Here is a 25,699-nt window from a genome sequence, read left to right as displayed (position 1 = left end):
GAGACTTAAGTGACTGGAAGATAGATCTGAGGCCTTTACTCAGAAAACAGCACAGAAAAATAAAGAGATGGGACATATGAAAGATAAGAATCCTGAGAAACAAAAATGCTGGTTACCAGTTTCAGTTCCCTGATGCAGACTCAGCTCTCTAAACCTGACATATCTTTTAAAATAAAACACTATAAAATGATGCATGTCTACAAGCAGGAGGCACTGTTTTAAACATATTGTTAGCATGAGAATACTTACATTCAGGGACTCTGATGATTATTAGCCATAGTAATGGAGTCCTGTAAAAGGGTTTCATTTTCCCTACTGGATACAAACACAATTTCCTACATTCACAATAAGGAAAAAGCATACGTAACTGAAAAATGTGTAAGTGATTCTATTCCCTGCTACCTTCCCTGGCCACTCTGTTAGTGTAGTTAATAAGGAAACAGTATGTGCAGGAGGCTGAGCTCCCGATTTCTTGGTGGGAACAGCACTCACAGCTCACAGTTTCCCCAACAACTCTATCCTAGGCAACTCTGGAGGCCCTGAGGTGTGGCCTCGGTCTTTGACTCTTAAGTCACTCATGTGGGGAACCTCAGCCCATTACAGAGTTCAGGGAGTATGCTTGCATACTGAGCGCTTCAATCTGTTATGGCAACTTTGAGTGAAATGTGAGTGGTCTATGACCTTGCTCAGGCTCCAAACGTGGACCATGAACATCAGTTGGTTTAGTTCATGAAAGACCTTCTCTGTGAAGGTTGATTGGATCATGAGGTCAAGAGATCGAGACCATCCTGACCAACATGGTGAAATCCCGTCTCTACTAAAAACACAATATTTAGCCAGAAGTGGTGGTGCGTGCCTGCAGTCCTGGCTATTCAGGAAGCTCAGGCAGGAGAATTGCTTGAACCCAGGAGGTGGAGGCTGCAGTGAGCCAAGATTGTGCCACTGCACTCCAGCCCAGGTGACACAGTGAGACTGTCTCAAAAAAAAAAAAAAAAAGTTAACCAAAGTTAACACACTCAATAAAAGCAGACTCAAAATCCTTTTTTCTAACATATAAAATATCTTCCCCAAATAAAGTTAAATGTTAGCTTTTTTAAAAAAGCAGAGTGTTGTAAAGGCATCTGTAGGAAAACGAATGGCAACAAAACAGATCAAACAACAACTTTGAAACCAAGGTATGCTAACCATTCCTGTGAGAGGAACCAGGGAAAATGACAAAAGATGAGTAAACTGTGTGTGAAGTTTTCCTCCTCTAGCTAAGGAGATGTATTTACCAGGCGGCAGCTGCCAAATAGAAAATTGGAAACTAGATTGAGAAAAATGAGTCATTAGAAAGAATTCAGGGGCAGGTTATTCTGATTGTTGACGAACCTGTCTTTGTACTTTTGCACCTCGGGGTGAGTGGTGAAGAAAGAGACAGAAATATGAGCAGCAGAAACGCATAACCCTCAGAGCTTGCCTGGAGGACTGACAACAAACACCCAATCAGTTGTGGCAGCTCCAGTTAAACTGTGTAGAGCCCCAGGACAAAATGAAAATCGCAGGTGTTACTGACACCTGATGGAAATCCAGTCTGTTTACAAGGGAAGAGTAGCAAAAACATCTCATCAGAATGTCCTAGAATTAACCAGAACTCTCAATCCCACAAAAAAGCACATGCAAAGGTGTGCAACAGAAATGGGAGTGTCTCAGGGGAAAGCACGGGAAGAAGAGACTGACTGGGAGCTGGAAGTATTTCACACTTACGAGCAGTCCTGCCTTAACTGACTGTGCCCCACCAGAATAACATCTCAGTCACTAGGATGTGCAGCTGTTGGCATTTTCTGCTTTAGCCTTGCCTCCTGGTTGCAGGTTTCCTTTAAGGAAATCATATTTCTACTGTATATTCCCAGAAAAACAGGCTCCCAAACAACCTCAACCCTCTTCCTTTAACCTTTCACTCTGCTTTTACAGCATCGTGATAGCAGGGCCATTTAACACTTTTCACATTGCCCTTTATATTTGTTATGTGTGCCATACCTCTAGCATCATGTACAGCTGATTGCAGAAACTCCAGAAAAAAAAAAAAGAAAGAAAGAAAAAAGGGTTCCTTGCTCATATTTTTTTTTTATTATCCACTCTATAATCTTTAGCCAAAGCAAAAATAGATATTAAACTTCAAACACTCTACTTGTAAATCCTAGAGAATAAAAATGAGTATTATTTTATCATTTCTACGTAACCAGGAATAATCTATATTAATGTAACAGCATCTTAGGGCTCTATTCATATTAAGATAAAACTAATCTTTTTTTCAATCCAATAAATATTGAGCAATTACTATGTGGCAGACACGAAGTAGATGTTATAGGGGAGTCTGTCTTTAAGGGGCTCATGGTATAGTAAAAGTTTGCATTCTGAGAGAGGAAATCACTGTAGCAAAATGAGAATTTAGTGTGTGATAACTTTTCATGCACTGAAGCTCATTCTTTGAAAAGTGTTCATGGCAAGCTGTTCAATATGTCCTGAAAAACAATACAGTGTGGTAGTTCTTGTTTTCTTAATCTGTAAAATGAGCATAATAGGAGCATCTACCTCATAGTTACATTATCATCACAGCACATAAGGGCTCCGTATGTGCTTAGAATATAGTGTTTTCAGTAAACGTACTATTAATGTGTTACAGCCACATTAGAACTATTAGAACTATTAATACAAATATTAATATTAGCACTATTAATACTCTTTTCTAATACAGATTATACTAATCTATTCTTTTACTAGAACCTATTACAGTCGCCTTTTAATAATCTATTATTATTGCTTAGGGTAGACAATAGAGTACTATAGCACATGGGTCCAACAATATCACCTTGCTAATAGTATGATTACACACAGTTTCTGCCCACATCGAAATGTTCAAATAAACAGATTTACTCAGAAGCCATCAAGTCTTAGGAGATGTAAAGTGGCCTTAAAAATTGGAAATCATGTGACTGGGTAATTATTTTTATGGTTTTCCATCAAAATGGTATGGCTCAATTCTTTTCTTTCTTTTCTTTTTTTTTTTTTTTTTTGACACAGGGTCTCATCGCTGTTTCAGGCTGGAGTGCAGCAGCACAATTACAGCTCACTATAATTTCAACCTCCCAGGCTCAATTGATCCTCCCACCTTAGCCTTCCAAGTAGCTGGGGCCACATAGGTGCATGCCACCATGCCTGTCTAAGTTTTAAAATTTTTGTAGAGACAGGGTCTTGTTATGTTGCTCAGGCTGGTCTCAAACTCCTGGCCTCAAGTGATCCTCCCTCCTCGGCCTTCCAAAGTGCTGGGATTACAGGCATTAGCCACCATGCCTAGCCATTTTTAATATCTTTTACCCAATTAAAAAAAATTGGAGGTAGTACCCAACCAAAGTTCATTTAAATGCATGAAAGTGCTTTCGGTCACACTCTGACATTCAGTGGGAGCAAAGAGCTCTATCTAATTCAGAATTGTCACCCAAAATGCCAACAGTATGCTTTTTGAGAAACATTAAGATGACATTTTTAAGTCAAGAGCGTCCACAGAGAAAAAACAAAATGCAATGTTTGTGAAAACCTCCTGTAATTTTCTAGTATGCAGATTGCTAATTCAATGTATCAGAAACACTACGCATTATGTTCTTATGAGGTTAGACACACCTGTGCTAAAACAGATATCTCAGATTCGTATGATCTCCAAATTGAGGGAATTATAAAGTATAATGAAAGAGGAGATACAAAGATATATATGAACACAGGAGAACATGGGTTGGGTTATGGAGTTTTTATTTGAATAAGACTGATTAAGATAGTTCATATTTTGAGAAAAAGTAACATGTTTCCACCCAAGAAGCAGTGATCACTTAAAGTCAACTGTGATTATAAACAATGAATAAAAACATAAATACTCAGCTGATTTTAAGAAGTTATCCAAATGAAAAGAAAATGCTTTCTTTTTCTTTTTGGTTTCACTCTTTCAAACTGTTATTTTACGTACTATCTTTTATGTTTTCATTGCAGGAGAGATGTCATACTCAGTCAATTCTACCAGAGAATAATCAAGGAACCAAAACTCCCCACTAATTCTATATAATCAACTATTCTTATGCACTGAGACTCTTCTTTCAAAGCATCTGAACTGAACCACAGCCAATATGTATACTTGAATGTGCTACTTTATAAACACTGTTTCACAGTCTACAAAGCATGCTGATTTGTAATAGACACCAGGAGTCCTTGCTACACACACACGGGATCCCTAGTCAGCCCCATTGTTATAGGTGGCTTATTCCTTCTCCATCAGTCTACAGATGTGGCCCTTCCTTGTTCAGCAAGATTTTGCTAAATTTCACTACTTCATTTTAATTCTATGCTGCCTCCTAGAACCCAAGCAGCACATCCTCCCCACCATATTCCCAGCAACTCGATATTCCTTTTAGATACTGAAAAACCAGTGCGCAAAAGTCGAATTCATTCATCAGAAAGAAGCAATCTATATTAATATAAACTCTATTACTGATTAGGAAATAGACTTTCCCCTTTTGAACAGTAGATGCCACTCCTTGTTGAACTTCCCTGCAATGCAGAGGTTTTTACCTCTGAAAAACATGTGAAACAGCAGGAACTTTCCAGAGCTGCTGATTAAGCATTTCTGTCATTCTGATGCATAGGTGGTTTCCTAGAAGATTAAAGAGGCCCCAAAGTCCCGATCCTTAGGAAAGCTGCCTAAACTCTGCCTCGTTTTCTGAAGCTGTACAATGGGAATAAAGAACTTGCCCCCTGTTTGTGTGTAAGTGGAGAATGCCGGGTCCCTAACCATACAGAAGAGATAGTTAAATCTCTGTGAAAACACTTCGTATTCTTAAAAGATAGACACAAAGTAACCCTCAGTGATGTTATACTACAACAGTCTCAGGTTGTGTAAAGGAAATGGAACCGAAACAGGTTACAACACTTGCCACGCCACACCCAGCATGTATCAGGTACGCAGAAAGGTCAGAGTGAGCTCACGCTCTAAAACGGAGGTCATCACAGGGTGGCGGCAGGGCTGGGGAGGAGGAGGGCTATCTCCAACCCTAGAGATAAAGGTGCCAAACCAAATTGACATAGCTACTGCTTTCCTTCTTTCGGCACTTGTCCCAGGCCACACAAATCCCGTTTTGTAACCCTACGCGTCCGGTCACCAGATACATTCCCGGAGGAAGGGGCAGTAACAGTGTTACCGACAGGGAGGAGGAGCCGCCAAGAAACACAGTTAAACTCAGAACGCACAGTATTGCCTGGGTCGCGATAGTAGGAAGAGCGCACGTCCAGAGCCTGGGGAGTCCGCGGCAGGGTCCAGGCCCCAGGCACGCAGGGCCGGACGCTGGGGGACACAAACCGCTCGACCCGGGAGCACGCGCGGCCTGGAGCAAAGCGGCGGAAGACAGTACTCACTCTGCGTGGACTCAAGACCCTGGAAACCTCGGCTTGGTTTTCAAGAGGTCTGCATTCCTGGCTGGGCTCGGCTCCCGCGGTTTCCGCTTGGAGACCCAGCCCAGCTCTCTGAGTGAGACCGGGCGGGGCGGTCCCGGGAAGGCGACGCAGGATGCTCCCCGCCCCCGCTGCCCGGCGGCCCCGCCCCAGGAGCCCGGGATGCGTGGGGAGGGAGGTACCGTTCTGTGGACTCGTCATGCGCCTGGCATCTGGGGACTGGCTCACTCAGTAACGCAGCCTGTGATGCGGACCACGTGCTGTGTGGGCTGCGCACCGCCGGCTGATGACAGGTTACCGCTCCCTCGGCTGTCACCCTGTGACTACCAGAATAAGGGAACGACGGTGGGTGCACTTCGCAAATACGCTCCCCCGAAGACCTCTTTTGAAACTATAAAGTGGATTAATAATGACTACAACCAGGGATTTGCAAATGTAGTTAAAACTGTGTAATGGATTTCTTTAAAGAGTAGTTTAACAGTGAGAATTCTACCGGATTACTTTATATTATATTACAAACTTCAAAATTAATAAGAATAGATTTGACGCCATTGAATACAATATTAATTCATGAGTCTATACTGATGTAACTAAATGAATGAATAAATAAATAGAGGAGTTAAGCCACTCTTTCATATAGAAGGTCAACTAATAAATATTGAATGAATGATAGAGTTGGAGAAAATAATTATAAAAATTTAAAAAATAAATGAAAAGCCGTACACCAACCACATTATAGGCTCTGAACCCTAAACTTGGGGTGTGAGTGAAGGAGATGGTGGTGGTCACTGTTTGAGGAACAGAGACCTCAGGACAGGCTGGACAGTGCTGTGTTGAGTCATGACAAGTGATGGCCAGTGGCATGAAAAAGGTGAACTCATCCACACAGCTTTGTACCCCACCAGGCAGCCAAGACAAGTAGGGCCCTCTGATGTCCCCTTCAGGGTACTCCTCACAGCCACCTTATTTTTTTTCTTTTATTTCTGTCAAAAATGTAGTGAAATAACAGCCCTTCCAACTTTAAGATTCTAACATTTCCAGAGCAGAACACCCCATCCTTATAATTTTTTTTTTTTTTTTTTTTTTTTTGAGATGGGAGTCTTGCTCTGTGGCCCAGACTGGAGTGCAGTCACGTGATCTCAGCTCACTGCAACCTCCGTCTCCTGGGTTCAAGCAATACTTCTGCCTCAGCCTCCTGAGTAGCTGGGATTACAGAGGTGCACCACCACACCTGGCTAATTTTTGTATTTTTAGTAGAGACAGGGTTTCACCATGTTGGCCAGGCTGGTCTCGAACTCCTGACCTGAAGTGATCTGCCCACCTCAGCCTCCCAAAGTGCTGGGATTACAGGCATGAGCCACCACGCCCGGACTTAGAATTCTTCTTGATGGAAGTATAGCTTATATATCCCTTTTTGTTGTTGTTGTTGTTGATCATTAGTATTGTTATTCCTTTTTAAAAATAAACTAAAACTCAGCTCATCTAGGTTTCACTGACATTAATTTCTCCTGTGACAAAAACAGCACAGGGTGACTAATTTGGGCCACACCCCATAGGGATGGGCCCTGGGCCCCACAGCTTTCAGAGTTTGGCAGCTCAATGATGCCTATCTCTGAATGTATTTCTGTGCTCCTGAAATGTACAGATGAGTAATCACATGGTTATAAAACAAATTTTCTGGCAGGGCATGGTAGCTCACTCCTGTAATCCCAGCACTTTGGGAGGTCGAGGCGGGTGGATCACCTGAGCTCAGGAGTTCGAGACCAGCCTGGGCAACACGGTGAAACCCTGTCTCTACTAAAAATACTAAAATTAGCTGTGTGTGATGGTGTGTGCCTGTAATTCCAGCTACTCGGGTGGCTTCAAGCAGGATTATCGCTCGAACCCGGAAGGTGGAGGTTGCAGTGAGCTGAGATCACACCACTGTACTCCTCCCTGGGCAACAGTGAGACCCTGTCTCAAAAAAAAAAAAAAAAGAAAGAAATTCGGAACATTCTTCCGCTGTAAGTCAGGTGGAAAGGGGCTCCTTTCCTTAGAGTGAAGGGAAACAATGTTGTTCCACTGCTGTGCTGTGGCCATCACAATCCCTGAGGGTGTCCTTCCTGCCAGTGTGGTTCTCAAATCATCTGCATCTGAAACTCTTGGGAATGCCTATTAAATATATGAAATCCTGGGCTCTTCCCCACCCTGGTGAATCAGAATTTCTTGGCTTGGAACCTGAGAATCTGCATTTTAACCAGATTCTCCAATTGATGTTTAGGTTATGGGTAACCTAAACTACCCACATTCAGCACTATTCAGTCTCCTGGCTACTCAAAATGTGGTTGCCAAAGCAGCGGCAGCACATCAACTGGAAGCTTGTTAGAAAAGCAGAATCTCATCCTCATCCCGGACTTCCTAAATCAGAATCTTCATTTTATTTTTATTTTTATTTTTATTTTTTTTGAGACGGAGTCTCGCTCTGTCGCCCAGACTGGAGTGCAGTGGCCGGATCTCAACTCACTGCAAGCTCCGCCTAGCGGGCTCAGGCCGTTCTCCTGCCTCAGCCTCCCGAGTAGCTGGGACTACAGGCGCCCGCCACCTCGCCCGGCTAGTTTTCTGTATTTTTTTAGTAGAGACGGGGTTTCACCGTGTTAGCCAGGATGGTCTCGATCTCCTGACCTTGTGATCTGCCCGTCTGGCCTCCCAAAGTGCTGGGACCACAGAGAATCTTCATTTTAATAAAACCCACACTGACTCATTATGTACATTAAAAGGTGAAAATTACTGCTCTGGATCTTATTTCTCAAGCCCTGGTTATTATTTGTACATTACTTAGATAGTATTTTTTAACCTGCCATAGTTATATAATGTTTACTTAATTTAAAAGAAATAGATTTACTTTAACCTTAAATTCAGTCTCACCATAAATGAAAATAGCCATGGGATTAGGAGTTGATGTGCTAGTTTACTTTTTATAGCACATTAAAATATAAGCATAATTATTAAAATAAAAATGCTTTCTTGTCTAATACACAGTCATCTCACAAACCACACATGGTAGGAGAGTACTGTGGGCTGATGCTGGCCCTGAATGTCAGCATACCCTCCACAGTACCTGAAGAGTTAACCCAAACCCTCACTCCTATTATGGATGAGAAAGTAAGAACCTAGGAAGAGAGCTGTGTTGCCAAAGTTAGCACAGCTATTTATGGCAGACCCAGGACCCAAATCACAAAAGTATTTCTCTGATAGGTGCTTATTCCTTCATAGATCTCCTCCTGTCTAGGCTAGGAGGAAAGTTGTTTGTACTTTCTTCTGTTTGAAAGGCCTAGTGTTGCTGAATAACCTATCATCTATAGTTTTGCTCCTATTCTATTAGGTAATTCTCCTGTTTTCCTTTCTGTCATGGATAGCTGTCATTCAGCAGAAGGCCACACATTTGAAAACCCTCACCACATATTGATAATTTCCCACCTCATCAGTCCATGCCGTCCCAAAGCAGGATCCAGAAAACTCACACCCCTAGATTCCCTTGGAGCAGGGTGAAGGCATGTGATTTACACTGGCCAATCAGATGTGCCAAACAAGAATGAGCTTGGAGGTGAGCAATGTGTGCAGGCTGTTGCCCACCAGGAAATCCATGTTATAATAGAGATTTTGAGTCTTCTGCATTGTTAGTGGCAGAGTTCCGGCACCCAGTCCTCCATGTGACAGGAGCTGAGCTGTGGTGGCAGCAGCAGAAAGCCTGATTCTGTTACTGTGCATTGTTCCCACTGTAAAGCTTTAGATTTCTTCTGCTGTACTCTCCTGGATTTCTCTACCCGCTACCCCCTGCTCCTTAAGAAATTCCTTTTTGGCTTAGTCAGAGTGGGTTCTAATTGGAACTAACAACTTTAACCAGTACATCTGCTTAACAGCATGGTCTTCTACAGAGACATTCCTAATGCAATTTGAACCTCGGTTTCCTCACCTGCACAGTCAGGTTGGTGAAATAGAAGTTGTCTGACAAGTCTTCCAGAAATAAAATTGCATGACTGCTTATGGATCACAACTATTTTCATATAGGCTTTAGTAAGGGTCTGTATAATTTCTGCAGCCTCATCTTCACTACTGACTTACCAAAAACTAAATTTTATGAACTACATATTTTATAATAATTATTTTGAATTAGAAATATTTACATCACTTAAGAGCATTAGATCTTTGAAACCCAAAACTGCATAGCACAAGGGATATTATTTGAGGGCACAAATCCTCATTTTGTAAGAATTCTCATAAAACAGTTCTACAATATACAGAAACCATTCTCTAACGCATAGCTTACACATATGCTTCAAATTAAGTACTAACTTTTTAAGACTTTAAAGTTTGATTAATAATTGTAAAATTATCACTTATCTTAAATTTCAAATTAACTATTTCCAGAATCAAGAAAACTAGCACTAGTTCTCACTCCCAATTCTATCTATTCTGTCACGCCTTTTCAGAATGTGTTGGGAGAATATTATTCTGCCTGTGTGTGCCATGATAACTGTGTAATAAAAGGCTTCAAGTTATGCTATTACCCCCAGCTTTTCTAAATGATGCATGGGTATGTAATTTCTTAAGGGATAATGCTATGAGTTACAACCATTCCAATCTGGCATCAAAAGAAGAAATAAGCAATTACATTTCTTCAAAACTTTATAAAAGTAAAAAATATGAGAATGAAAGGGGTGAAGAATCAAACCCTGGAGAACTCACATTCTGGAAACTGGCAAAGGAAAGTGAGTCAGAAATGCATCGTGAGAAAGAGAAACAGGAGACATAAGAATGGAAATGGGAGAGGATGGTGTTTTTAAAGCAAAGCAAAGAATTTCAATTTGCTGTTAAATACTAAAGCAATAAACATGTGGCTAAATTATCTCTACTTCCCAGTTATGCTCTGCCCCTCCCAGCTCTTAAGACAGAACAGGGTTTGTGGGGAGATGTTCAAATTCTTTATAACTATCCCATCTCAGAAAAATAGCGTTAACTTCCACCTTAAAAAAAAAAAAAGAAAGAAAAAAGAAAGGGTCTGATTCTTATGATTATGTTCAAGAAAAAACTGGGTGTGGTTTTCCACAATGTACTAAACCTTCAGAAGTTTAGATAATAGCAAGTCTGGGAACATTTACAAATAACTCACTAAATCTCTTTGGGTGGGTGTTTTGCTAATGAGGTGTATCATTTTTAGAGGCATAATTAAGTGTATGCTAAATACAAGTCCTAATAACAATAAAAGTTAATCTTTTTTAGTTAGAGAATCTCTTATTTGGAGACCTGGAAACAACAGAATATGAAGACTAACAAGATCAATCATAGGAGAGGTCCATTTCCCCAGCAACTACTAAATGCCAGGGCCAGGCCTAAGTGTTAGTATTTATTTTCTTTCATTTAAGCCTCTCAAGAGCTCTGACAAGAGAAGTCCAACCCTCATTTTACAGATGAAGAAACTGAAGCTCAGTGGGACTGGACAAATAATAGTGGCAAAGAGGAAATCCAAACTCGTATTTGTTTGTGTAAGCAACTGTCTCTCACCCAGTGACCATCGATGAATGCTGTGGTGTCTCCAGCAGCAGTAAAGAATGGCTAATTAATTTTTGTATAAGGAGTAAGGAAAGGACCCAGTTTCAGCTTTCTACTTATGGCTAGCCAATTTTCCCAGCACCATTTATTAAATAGGGAACCTTTCCCCATTTCTTGTTTTTCTCAGGTTTGTCAAAGATCAGATGGTTGTAGATATGTGGTATTATTTCTGAGGGCTCTGTTCTGTTCCCTTGATCGATATCTCTGTTTTGGTACCAGTACCATGCTGTTTTGGTTACTGTAGTCTTGCAGTACAGTTTGAAGTCAGGTAGCGTGATGTCTCCTGCTTTGTTCTTTTGACTTAGGATTGTCTTGGCAATGTGGGCTCTTTTTTGGTTCCATATGAACTTTAAAGCAGTTTTTTCCAATTCTGTGAAGAAAGTCATTGGTAGCTTAATGGGGATGGCATTGAATCTATAGATTACCTTGGGCAGTATGGCCATTTTCATGATATTGATTCTTCCTATCCATGAGCATGGTATGTTCTTCCATTTGTTTGTGTCCTCTTTTATTTCACTGAGCAGTGGTTTGTAGTTCTCCTTGAAGAGGTCCTTTACATCCCTTGTAAGTTAGATTCCTAGGTATTTTATTCTCTTTGAAGCAATTGTGAATGGAAGTTCATTCATGATTTGGCTCTCTGTTTGTTTATTACTGGTGTATAAGAATGCTTGTGATTTTTGCACATTGATTTTGTATCCTGAGACTTTGCTGAATGGATTAGAGACTTAAATGTTAGACCTAAAACCATAAAAACCCTAGAAGAAAACCTAGGTAATACCATTCAGGACATAGGCATGGGCAAGGACTTCATGTCTAAAACCCCAAAGCAATGGCAACAAAAGCCATAATTGACAAATGCGATCTAATTAAACTAAAGAGCTTCTGCACAGCAAAAGAAACTACCATCAGAGTGAACAGGCAACCTACAGGATGGGAGAAAATTTTTGCAATCTACTCATCTGATAAAGGGCTAATATCCAGAACCTACAAAGAACTCAAACAAATTTACGAGAAAAAAACAAACAACCCCATCAAAAAATGGGCAACGGATATGAATAGACATTTCTCAAAAGAAGACATGCATACAGCCAACAGGCACATGAAAAAATGCTCGTCATCACTGGCCATCAGAGAAATGCAAGTCAAAACCACAATGAGATACCATCTCACACCAGTTAGAATGGCAATCATTAAAAAGTCAGGAAACAACAAGTGCTGGAGAGGATGTGGAGAAATAGGAACACTTTTACACTGTTGGTGGGATTGTAAACTGGTTCAACCATTGTGGAAAACAGTATGGCGATTCCTCAAGGATCTAGAACTAGAAATACCATATGACCCAGCCATTCCATTACTGGGTATATACCCAAAGGATTATAAATCATGCTGCTGTAAAGACACATGCACACGTATGTTTATTGTGGCACTATTCACAATAGCAAAGACTTGGAATCAACTCAAATGTCCATTAGTGACAGACTGGATTAAGAAAATGTGGCACATATACACCATGGAATACTAGGCAGCCATAAAAAAGGATGAGTTCGTGTCCTTTGTAGGGACATGGATGCAGCTGGAAACCATCATTCTCAGCAAACTATCACGAGAACAGAAAACCAAACACCGCATGTTCTCACTCATAGGTGGGAATTGAACAACGAGATCACTTGGACTCTGGAAGGGGAACATCACACACCGGGGCCTATTATGGGGAGGGGGGAGCGGGGAAGGATGGCATTGGGAGTTATACCTGATGTAAATGACGAGTTGATGGGTGCTGACGAGTTGATGGGTGCAGCACATGAACATGGCACAAGTATACATATGTAACAAACCTGCACATTGTGCACATGTACCCTAGAAATTAAAGTATAAAAAAAAAAAAAAAGAATGGCTAAAAAAGAGCAGACCTCAGTTTTGAATTTATGTTGGTTCCAAATGTTAATTAACTCCCGGTATTTACAATTCATGGTCTTTCAATGATTTTTATATTTTTATTGACTGGTAGAACAGAGCTTTGAAAAGGTCTTTAAAAGGCACGGGTCTTAAAGTGGTGTGGTATTTAGCATTAGAGGGACTGGCCTCTTCTCACTTCTCAGCTGATTATTGGTTTGGGCACCATCAGGGACTTGGAGAACAGTTAGAACTCTGAGTGACACTAAAATACTAACTCTTCATTGAGCAAGTGACATCTATGAGAAAGTCTGACTTTCTTAAGATAGCCACCAGTTTTAAAGAAAAAAAAAGCTTATGTTAAATAGTTATATAGATAGTCCTGAAACATAGGTTGAGGTTTTAGATAATCTTGGACATACTAAAAGACCACAAAGTTGAAATGGGCTGAATATAACAACTTTTTTTTTCTTTTTTTTTTGAGACAGAGTCTTGCTTTGTTATAAGGCTGGAGTGCAGTGGCATGACCTCAGCTCACTGCAACCTCCACCTCCCGGGTTCAAGCCATTCTCCTGCCTCAGCCTCCCAAGTAGCTGGGACTAAAGGCGCATGCCACCACGCAACACACCCAGCTAATTTTTGTATTTTTAGTAGAGATGGGGTTTCACCGTCTTGGCCAGGCTGGTCTTAAACTTCTGACCTCGGGGCCTCCTTGGCCTCCCAAAATAATTTTATTTATCAAAAACTACTAGCTAATATTATAAAATTATACTTTCTTTTTATTTTTGAGACAAAATCTTGTTCTGTTGCCCAGGCTGGAGTGCAGTGGCACTGTCACAGTTCACTGCAGCCTTGACCTCCCAGACTCAAGTGATCCTCCCACCTCTGCCATCTGAGTAGCTGGGACTACAGGCACGCACCACCAAGCCTGGCTAATTTTTAATTTTTAATTTAATTTTATTTAATTTTATGTTATTTTATTTTATTTTGTAGAGACAGGGTCTTACTATGCTGCTCAAGCTGGTCACGAACTCCTGGGCTCAAGTGATCCTCCTGGTGATCCTCCTGCCTCAGCCTCCCAAAGTGCTGGGATTACAGGCATGAGCCACTGTGCCTGGCCATTTTCTTGTGTTGAAAGGTGAGGTTTCAGTGATTTTTATAAGTTGCAAAACTTTGAAGGGTTATATTACCAAACATTGCTTAGATGGAGCTTATAAGACCCAGCATTGTCAAAGACCTCTTGACAGGAAACCTGGGTTCAAGCCCTATCTCCATCTACTGGTGGTGTGAGCTTGTCAAGGTTATTTAACCTCACTGAGCTCTGGTTTCCTCAGGTATAGAGGAATAAGAAGAAGATTGTGAGGGGATTACATGATATAATTACATAAAGCACTTAGCAGCGCGCCTGCTGTGGTTAATGCCCATGAGAAGGATTTGAATTATTTTCTAAAGTGGGAGGACTATGTTTTCACTCATAGTATGTGCAAAAGTTTATATTATCTACAGATAGTCATGATAATAATTAATATTTATTTAATGCTTATTATTATATGCCAAGAAGATTTATACAATAAATGGTTTTACTAGGTTTTAAATCATTCACATCATTATTAAGAAATTATATTCTCTCTTCCAGCACAGAAATGATACTTTGTTCAAAAACCTTCAGTGATATCCAGACACTATTTGCCGTTCCTACAGGCCACACCCACTAACCATATCCCTGTAGAACACAGTAGGGGACTTTTGTGTTCAGGAAATCACTGACCTTGGTGGCCGAGGCTGTTCCACTAGCATAGGTTCTGGAAGATTGACTGCTGCCGAGGCTTGCTGCTTTTTTCTTGAAAATAGAAAATATTAGTTTCAATGGAGGAAAACACCTTACCAACATAGTCAAATGCAAACTTACACATCAATACCAATATTTTCTCAAGTAACAATCAGATTAATATTTGAAACACACCCAAAATAAACATATGCTTTGAATTTTTCATAACTTTGCCTGGAGATGATATAAATATTGAAATGAAGAGTAAGTTGAATAAGTCTCAATTGTTCAATATTCAGTGATTTTAGAGAACTGCAAAAGTCACTGAGGCAGTTCTCATGTACTTCCAAAAACATCACTCACCCTTACAGTGCCATAGAGAGTATACAAGGTTACAATGTCTATGCAGGGTGATTTAGAAATATGTATCAAAGATGCTATTCTACTTGCAAAAATGTGTCTTAGGGAAATAACAGAAAAAGTATTTTTCTACAAAGATATTCGTCACAGTACTATAACCTAAAAAAGCTGAAAACAATATAATAATGTTTATTGAGTACTATGGTTTGCCAGGTAATTATTCTATTAGAATAATAAAATAATAGATAATAATAGGATAAAATGCTCCAAGAATAAAGCCTCTTAGAACATTATTCTAAGTACTCTCAGTGTTTTAAATACCATGCATAACAACATAAACCAATATAGACCCAATACTATTGTTATCTCTATTTTATGGGTGAGGGGACTGAGGAACAGAAGGAATAAATTACTTGGCCATGGTCACAGTTAGTAAAAGGCAGGGTATCTGCTCCAGACTCTAATCTCTCACCTACCTATACTGTCTCCCATAATAGGGGGTTATGTTATGGGACAGCCATAGGATGAAATATCATCTGGTTAGTAAAAATCATGTCTTAGAAGAACACTTCATTAAAAACAAATTATTTATATTTTATACTAAGAAAAGTCAAATTATAAAATAGTATGTATCGTATGATCCTTTAAGGTCATATGAGGTTATTTTCTGATGGTGTGAAGAGTAATTTTTAAAAAATCCTTCCTGGGCCTTTTTGTGTTTTCTTACGTAACTATTTTAATTGAGAAAAAGAAAGTAAATGGGGGAAAAAGGAAAAGTAAAATACACAGTTGCTTTCTCAACAAGACCTTCATATCCTGTATCTCTTTCTTATGACTATCCATATTCCAAAGAAGCAAGCATATAGTTTTTTGTTTCTTTTTTTTTTTTTTTGAGACAGAGTCTTGCTCTGTCGCCCAGGCTAGAGTGCAGTGGTGCGATCTCAACTCACTGCAACCTCCGCCTCCTGGGTTCAAGCGATTCTCCTGCCTCAGCCTCCTGAGTAGCTGGGATTACAGGCACGTGCCACCACGCCCACCTAATTTTTTGTATATTTAGTACAGACAGGGTTTCACCCTGTTAGCCAGAATGGTCTCGATCTCCCGATCTTGTGATCCACCTGCCTCAGCCTCCCAAAGTGCTGGGATTACAGGCGTGAGCCCTGCGCCCGGCCAACTATAAAGCTTTATAATGTAAAATGGGGATACGCTCCAAGGTCTATAAAGTGTGAATAATGTACTGTAAATATTGAATACACAAGGTAAGATAATACATAAATTAGCCAGCATATAACACATTAAAGCGTTCTATATCTATGCAATAAATATTTTATATGTATAATTGAGAATAATTTGGTTTCATTCTTTAATATTTAGAAGAAATATTTAGCCAAATTTATATTTTCTAATTTATTGAAAATGCATGCCATGGAAGTTTGAACTGAAGTCTTCTTTCCCTCCTGGGTAAATTTTGCCTTAGCATGCCCCAAACTCAAAACTTAGCTTGCTGTCCTCAAAGCACCATCTCTATGTGTCCACTCATCAGCCACTCTAGGGGCCTCACAGGCATTTGCAGGAGTTCAGGCTCCCAGGCATCATCTGTAGAATAAATAAATAGTCTCTCCCAAGCATACACGTACTGCCATCAACCAAGGAAAGAAAAAACCTAGATACATGTGATAAAAACACAAGAGGCTGCTAAGAAGCTAGTGATGCAGGTGTGATATGTGAGATGGTAAAAGGAGGGGATAACCTACATTTTATCCAGATTGCAAGTCTTTTTAAAATTATCACAAATAATAACAAATAGCTTCTGAGAACCTTAATGTACAAATGGATTCTGTGTAAAAGGCTGGACATAAGAAATAAAGACAAGAATACAGCAGTAGCATTATCCATTTCAACTTCATTACCTATCTCAATCTCTCATTTTCCAATGAGGAAACTGAAAGAGGCTAGGTCAGTTTTCAATGTGACATAGCTGTCCCAAACTCCAGATATTAGCTTTTGATCTTAGCTACAATTGAGGAAGGCTATGTTCCAATCCTGGGCTAATTACAGATTCCATTTGCTACATCAAAGCCCACATAATGGACCTCAGTAAAGTAAAGCTCACCTGTAAAGTCTATAAATTGATTCCACTACTTACAATATGCCAATTAGGATCTGCCAATGAGAATTTAAAACTCATATTTTGGCTATGATGAAACTATTAAGTTAAAAATAATAACTGTTTAAACTTAATATACATGCTGAAAATGACTTACTAATAAATGAAATGTTTTTTAACTTAACGGAGGGTCCCTCAACTTTCTTGTGGGTATGATCTGTTCCCGTAAAGACTGGCTTGCTCTCAGCTACCTGGATTACTTAGTCCACAAAGGACTAATGTAGTTCAGCTGAAGTGAGAGTGAAATATGTAAAATGATCTTTCATTAAATTTTTATCTAACAAGTATTTATTAAGCCCTTTGTTGACATCTGGCACTGAAAATACAATGCAAAAGCCTAGAAATGCACCCATATACAGAGCAGACTCCTTACTTTCAGATTGGTAATCAGAGTTTAATTACATGTTGTTTTGGCTGATGTACAAGACCTGGCCCCCTTTCTTCATTTGCATCTGACTTCACATATTCATTTGTCCATTTATTCATTGGGAAAACTGTGAGCCTGGTCTTATTCTAGGCAATGGGGATATAATGACCAATTAAACAGAAAAAGCTCCTGCTCTCATGGCACTTACATTCCAGTAGAAAGACTCAGCCTTTAAATAAGTCAACAAAAAAACAAGATGACTTTAGAGAGTGGTGAGTCCTGAACAGACTGTGAAACAGGATGAGGTAACAGAGAGTGATTGGCTCAGAATTGCTTCAGACAGGATGGATGAAGAAGTGACATTTGACTAACACCTGACTGCTGTGTGGAAACCAACCATGTAAGTATGGGATGAGGGAGAGAGGCATTCTAGGTAGACAGCGCAGCACGTGCAAGGGCCCTGAGGTAAGAATGGGCTTGGTAAGCAGGAGGAGCAGAAAGAAGCCAGTGCAGCCAAAGCATGCTGGGTACAGGCATGTATGGTATGAGATGAAACAAAACGCAGGATCAGGATATTTATTCTGAAGTGACGCAGATCCAGAATAGCCCTATAGTCACATGAGTTTGGGATCATCAGTTTCTTCCAGGATCTGGTTTGTTTCCTAGTCTTCTCAGGTTACTGTCTGACCCCCATGAGTCCTCCCTTGCTTCCAGGTGCAAGGTTCTCCACGTCCTCTGGCTTCATGTCACCTTGTGCTTAGTTTTCCTTGTGCTTAGTTTTTCTTTACACTCATACTCCTTAACATCAGCATCAGTCCTTAGAAATTCTACCCTGCCCTGGACAGATCTCTTAGCTTGCTAGATCTGCATATTCACTAACTAATGATAGGGCTGGATCCACCCTCAGGACAGAATTCATCTACTCACAGTAAGTAGAAACTCTCAAAACAAGCTCATTTATATATGATATTGCATCATCTCTTGCAAGAAGGCATGAAAAGAATTAGTTGCATACTTTTTGGTATATCTATTGTAGTTCAGAGAAAAAAAATTTTACTGAATCAATCAGAACTCGAGTCTTTAAATTTTTCAAAATAACAATGAAGTTCCAAGAGCCAGGCAAAGAGTTGCTGTGTCATTGTCACCTAAAATCTCAGAAAGGGCTCCCTGAGTGAAGCCACATGTTTTACCTTGAGACTTCATGACTCTGTGAAGAAAGGCATCACATTCTCTAGGACAATGGTCCTACCTTATGATTTATATAGCAAGAGTCCTGTTCTACCAAATGCCAGCTATGAGATCTTAGGCAAGTTTCTGAACATTTCTCAACAGTTTTCTGAGTAGGGTGAATAACTCTGCTCATACCACAGAAGGTGATTTTGAGGGTTAAATGAGTTACAACATATCTTGAGGTCTGTGACCCACAGGTTGAAAATCCTGGCTCTAAAGGGAGAGACCCAAAGTCCTTGCCCAGGTAGCAATGGAACAGACTGACCTCTGCAGGACAACTCCAGTGGGTCTGGTTTTTATGCATGAGAAGACTTAGTGGCTGCTGAAAATTTCCTATGAGTTTTACTATATTTTCAGTTATAAAAATAATAACTTCTTATGGGATAGAAAAATATAATTTTTTCCTTAGAACTAGCTCATGATTCTAATAATGGGATACTGTTATATTACTTGGAAACAGTTTGATTTTTTTGAGATTTGCTTTTAAGCTTTGTTAGCTTGGACCAGATCAGCCTTTAGAGTATGTGATATTATGATATAATAAGAAACATATATAGTCACGTGCTGAACAAGAGCATTTCACTCAACAACAGACTGCATTTTCTGTATATGGAACAGTGGTCCCATAAGATTATAATGGAGCATATACAGAAACTCGATATATGGCACATGATATTGGCATTGTAGGTCAAGTAGGGGAAATGACTAATATTCTGTCATGATGCTGAGACATTTCGTTTTCTATATGAAAAACTATATCTAAATAAAGCTGTATCTACCATCTAGGTTTGTGTAAGTACACTCTGGCATTTCCACAATGATAAAATTGTATAATGACACATTTCTTAGACTTCATGAAATGTATTTTTCAGGATAAAAACGCTCATTAAGATATGTAAGTTTTGACATATTTGTTAAGAATCTACTCCATAACTTAGTAGTTGTCCTACAAAATGGCAAGAAGTATTGTGTTTCTACATGAAAAAACATGCTTTACTTGAAAATAGTGTCTAGAAAAAGATTGTCTTTCAAAAGTGTAGGCAGATTCTCCAACACTAGCAACTATAAAACTGTGACTCTTATTTACAAATGTTCTTTTAATACCATAGCTTAAGTGGCGGCCAAATAAGTACAAATTGCTTTTATTACCAAAAGAAGTATAAATGTGTGCTACTGCAAGTGCAAAGCAGTAAATATGATATGCCGGCTCCAAAAAAAAAAAACACTAACTAAGTCATAATGAATAAGCCTTATCATTAACTCTTAACATTACATAGAAATTCACATACTGAGGCCAGGTGCAGTGGCTTATGCCTATAATTCTAGCACTTTGGGAGGCCGAGGCAGGTGGATCACCTGAGGTCAGGAGTTTGAGACCAGCCTGGCCAACATGGTGAAACCCCATCTCTACTAAAAATAAAAATTAGCTGGGCATGGTGCGTGCCTGTAATCCCAGCTACTCGGGAGGCTGAGGTAGGACAATCGCTTGAACCTGGGAGATGGAGGTTGCAGTGAGCCAACATCGCGCCATTGTATTCCAGCCTGGGTGACGGAGCAAGACTCCATCTCAAATAAATAAATACATACATAAATTCAGATACTGAATGAAATGTCCCATGTTCTAGGGCCATAATAACACCCACTTTGGTGAGCACACTCCAGTGAGTTTTTCGTCGTTGTTGTTGTTGTTTTCTGATTACTCAGTTTTCGTGCGTCATCTCAAGTGGAACCCCTCAAGGTAGTCCAACTCAAGTCTTTGTAGTCCTGACGTTGCTGCACTGACCAGGAGTCAGGAAAACACTACTCTTCTAGGGCTCTGCCTCTGCCTTGCCTCTGCTTCCCTCAGAGCCTCATCTCCTACCTACAAAGGGCCAATAGCTATACCTACATCATGGGAATTGGAATGACTGAACTTGCTATAGAATCTTCTTGAATGAAAAGAGGGCATCACACAAGGAAGAAAGAGGGAAATGAAGAAGTAGAGAAAGGAATAACAAAAAAAAAAAATGACAACAGAAGTAAGAGAGTCTATGGAGTTGGCCTCCATCTTATAAGGCAGACTTCATAATATAGGTAATTTTATGAGTATCAGATACTAGTTAAAAGCACAGACTCTGGAAAGTGATTTCAATTCTGAGTTCTATTACTAAAAAACTGTGTGGCCTTAGATGGGTTATTTAATCAAGCTGTGCCTCAATTTCCTTATCAGGAGAATGGGGTTGCCATAAGGGGCATGTGTGTGCCCATGTGTGCACACAGGTATTTGCATGTGTATATAACGCCTATGTAAGTGTTAGCTATTTTCATCAAATGATCTCTAGTTCTCTACTACCTTTACAGAAAATCTATAGAAAAAAAATGCTTACATTATTCTCTTCCTTTCCTGCCAAATTAGTTCTCTCAAGGACATTAATAATGAATATATTAACTAGAAATACGTACAGTTTAAAACGAGATGCAGAAAAAGGCAATGAAAGATTAAGGAAATTGTTAATGGTAGAATTTCAGACATCAATAAGCCATCTAGGAAACTACTATTACATAGTGTCCCCTAAATATACCTACTTGATAAGATTGTCCCTGCAAGTGTGGGGATGGCGTGTGCATATAAACCTCTTTAAATTGTATGTAACATTTTGGGGGATATTTTTTGTATTCGTACATGTGTGTAGCTTTCAGAGAAAAGATCACAGTTTCATCAGATTCCAAAGAGAACATGAACTAAAAATATTTCAGCATTCTTGCCCTTCAAGTTGTTTTTGTTCTTAAGCCATTATTTTCTGTCTATATTTAACAGGTGCTTTTCTACTCAAACACATGTGTTGTGCCCCCACCCTCACACACAAGCACACAAAACATACACACATATACACACACACATATAGCAGCAGTTGCCTTGCTCTGAAAGTATCTCTTAGGGGCCCCAAAGTAAAAATACTCAAATACACAACACTTCTCTCTTTAAGGTCTAAGCAGACACATGCATGGGTACTTTTCTGGTCATTGCTAAAACACTCTTATCTTACTCTTTTATTATCTATGCTGCTTATTGTTCTTTTTCTTCTGGTTTAAAAAATACATTTAAGATAAAGAAAAAGTAGGAAGAAGAAATAATAATTACTTAAAATCCTGTCATCCAAGACAACTAACTTCAGTTTTTTCCTATTTTTATACAAATACAAAAATATGCACAAGATAACATATTATAAGTATATGAATGGAATTGTAATCTTACATTTAGAAAGATTTTTACCTAACGTAAGCATTTCGCCTGTCATTAAATGTTTTTCAAAACATAGTATTAAAAATGCCATTGTCAGTACATCAGTGCCATGATTTTACTTTACTTCCGTACAGGTGTTTCCTTCTTAGTTTGTTATTATAAATAAAGCTATGATAAATATCCATGAATGTAAGTAAGTAAGTCATCATGTACACCTCTGATTATATACTTTGAATACATTCCTAGAATTGGAATCTCTGGGTCAAAAAGGCTTTTATTTATGACGCAGTCACTTGTTCCACATTTCTAAATATAATTTGTTTTAACTAAAGGAAAAGTGTAATCATATTTCTAACATTTTCAAAATTATTGGTGTTTTATTATTCAAAGAAAATTTGTATATAAAGTCAAGACCAAACATTTTATCAAAACACACAAACACCCTAACATATACTCACTGAGAAAGAAAAAGTCAACAATGTGTGATCACTGCTGAGCCAAGAAATATATTTTTCAATAATTTTTTAACACTGTACCACAGCAAGGAATTACCTACTTTTAACCACTGGGTGTCTCCTGAACTATAAGGTTAACACTCAGGCAGATAGCACTGTATCACATCTTAACAAATGTCTAACCTTTCTTACTGGCAGCTGGTAGTAAGAATCCTCACTATCTTTTAAATTCACTAGTCATTCAGCTTTCAATTTCACTAGTGAAATAAGTATATTGTATCAGACTTTACTGAGTCTACTTGCTGTAGTAAGAAAGTAAACAGGAAAAAAAAGTGAGAAAATTATATTCAGAGAATCAATTTTTATCCCAAGTACTAAGTGAAACCAAAAATGGAATGTGATTATAAGATTGTTTTAGCTTTCAGTTTCCTATAAATAGTTTTCTTCAAAATTGTAGATTTCAGATTTTAGAGTGATATATTTCTAGAATGTTACTAAAGTCCAAAAATTCTGGTGCTTAAGCTCGAATTAGATCCTTTAGGAATGAGAGGCTTGATGTGCAAAAGAGAGAGCCCAGAAATGCCAACTTTAATGTGAATAACAAACTAGGAGGTCTAGAATCGTAATGATTAAGATAAATAAATTTTTAGAATTCACTTGTTAGTTCTTTCCAAACAACATCTTTCTTATTTGATGTTTCTTAATTAATCAATGAATTCATTTACCAATAAACAACTGGCAGAGAACAGTACCAAACAGTCTGAGACATCTATAACATGTGAAGCGTCTCAGTCACACTGACAAAGATTCTCTCCTTGACTAAACTCTAATCAGGCTCCTCTGAGCTCTTTTTCAATTAGGCCTCATTGTTGGACTTCCATGTTCATCTCTGCACTATCCACTCTTACCAAGAATACTGCTATGTTACTTTAGTTAGAATCCTCCATTCTTGATATCCAATAAAGTCCCCTCACCCTCCACCACTGATCACCCACTTGCCTTAAGCAAGAATCCTATAGGTCACTTTTCCCAGAATCCGCCTTATCCCTGATGTTTCCTCTTAATTTTCCATCCACCGATCCCTGACCCTACTCCTGGCTACAAATCCCTTCTTTTCTTCATTATATTTGGAGTTAAATATTACCAAAGCTTTGAAAAACTATAATAGAATGCACTACTTGAGAATGACGTGCATAGAATTAGATTTTTAAAATTAAGGGTGGCTATGGAGTCAATTTTTACAAAAACCCTCTTGGAAAAACCAGCCACTCCTATAATCTCTCCTTCCTTAATGCAAAATTCCCTTGCAGTGGTCCCTACACCTAGAGCAATGGTCTGGAATGAAGTCTGCCTTACTATTGTTCAACAAGTATCATGAATATTACAAAACTTATCTCTGTTTGTGTAAGTAAACACTGACTTCAACTTCATTTTCATTTATTTATCTGCTGCTCTTTACATAAATCTACATACACTGGAAGAAGAGTCTTCCATGCAAAATCTCCACATACTCAGCACCCTCTCAATCGTAATCATAGTACAATGGAAACCTTCTGTTACTCCACAAAAACAGCTTGGGCGAGAACTGATATTATCCCAGTCCCCAATCAGGACCTTATCTCAGCCCCCATCCCTCTGGAAATATCAGCATTTCAGCCCTGCTGACCCTCCACCACTTCCTGCATCCCCCACACTGACACAGGGAGCACCCAGCTTCCTCTACCCCTTTGCTCGCTGCTTCAACTTGAGTTATTCTTCCCACTCCCTACATGTAGGCATTTATCAACACTTGATTTTAGTTTCTCTCTCTTCTCTCTCTACACTCTTTTCTTCAATAATTTCAACCAGGAATTTTGGTAGTGAAATTTAGAGACAGAGATGGAATGGGAGCTTGAGCAATTTCAAGGGAATTGCTTTAAAACGGTTTATGATGAAGACTGAGCTAATATGTAGTCTAAAGAGGAGCCATGAAATAAACAGTAAAAAATTAAAAAGAACAATCAAAAGCTCTAAAGGACAAGATCCTGGGAGAAGTGGGAAGAAATAGGATCAATAACCGGTCCCTCCAACCAAAGCCTCCCACACGGTCCACCAACTCTGAGACTGCAACTCTCTTAGTGTGCTCTACTGTATTGCCACAACATGGCAGAGTGAGTTGATCGGGGGAAAAAGAGGGGTCATTTTAAAAAGAAAAAAAAAAGAAAAAAGAAAAAAAAAAGAAATAAAGAAAGAAATGTTTATGTGTCCTAGGCACCATGCTATGCACTCCACAAGAATTATTTCAGTGTTACTCAAAATGTGCTCAAAACACCACTGGCATAAGAGAAGAATCACGTGGAGTGACTGGCAAAAATACTGATTCCTTGGTCCCACCTTAGATCTATATCAGTCTCTGGAGATGGAGCCTAGGAGTCCGAATTTCTCATACCACCCCCAGGTGATTCTTAGGCACATAAAAAGTTGATAATCACTGCATTATCTCATGTCATATCCTGAAAAATGAGAAACAGAGAGTTTTAAATTTGTTCTGGTACTAATACAATGTTCTACACATTTACTAAGCATTCTGTAATGATGATACTTGAAAATAAAAGACTTTGTGAGGTCAATTTGCCATGAGGTTTTGCTTTCACACATGAACTATTTTTTAATGCACAAGCCATTATGTATTGTGTCATATGGAAAAATAATATTGATATTACAATAAGAATCATACATATTCAGTCCTTAGATAAGACAGGTATCTTGCTATGGGTATTGGTTATTGTACCTTTTGAACCAGTCATCCCAATATTTTTGAGAAGCTAAGAAAGTCTAAAGAATAAAAAAATTAACTATAAACATGATATTTCTGGAATAATATTTAATCCATCTGTCCATGAGGTTTCTAGTGCTTATGATGTGCTGAAGTGAACTGAATATCCATTCAATTCCATCAATATTTTGTTAGTATTTTATTCTGATTCCAAATGCAATAAAGTATAATCTTTTCAGAGACAATTTGATGGGACCTAAGATCTTAGATAGGTTCAGCTCATAAATCTAAAATAAGATAATGAAGGGTATATTATTGTTGCATGCTATAATGTTGGTATATTTATATATTCTCTCATAGAGGCAAAGTGCTCAGTTGTTTTTTTTAATACCATTTACTATCCAATGATACATTTTGTAT

At 38.9% G+C, this 25,699-nt stretch overlaps 1 protein-coding gene across 25 annotated transcripts in view; it reads right to left on the bottom strand.

Annotated features, from left to right (window-relative positions):
• The window catches only part of CAST (calpastatin), a 112,785-nt gene that overhangs the window by 64,338 nt on the left and 22,748 nt on the right, over positions 1–25,699 (bottom strand). For 12 of the 25 annotated variants that reach the window (XM_025388875.1, XM_025388889.1, XM_025388867.1 and 9 more), the window contains one exon: positions 14,723–14,794. In XM_025388875.1, the coding sequence (XP_025244660.1) occupies positions 14,723–14,794 (72 nt within the window). Of the gene's footprint in view, positions 1–5,436; positions 5,688–14,722; positions 14,795–25,699 lie in introns of those variants that run through there. The other 13 variants (XM_025388866.1, XM_025388869.1, XM_025388870.1 and 10 more) reach the window with 2 other exon arrangements.

The sequence above is a fragment of the Theropithecus gelada genome, chromosome 6, assembly GCF_003255815.1.
Source record: "Theropithecus gelada isolate Dixy chromosome 6, Tgel_1.0, whole genome shotgun sequence".
Taxonomy (NCBI): domain Eukaryota; kingdom Metazoa; phylum Chordata; class Mammalia; order Primates; family Cercopithecidae; genus Theropithecus; species Theropithecus gelada.
Note: the sequence above shows the minus strand (reverse complement) of the source record. Positions and strands in the feature narration are given on the sequence as shown.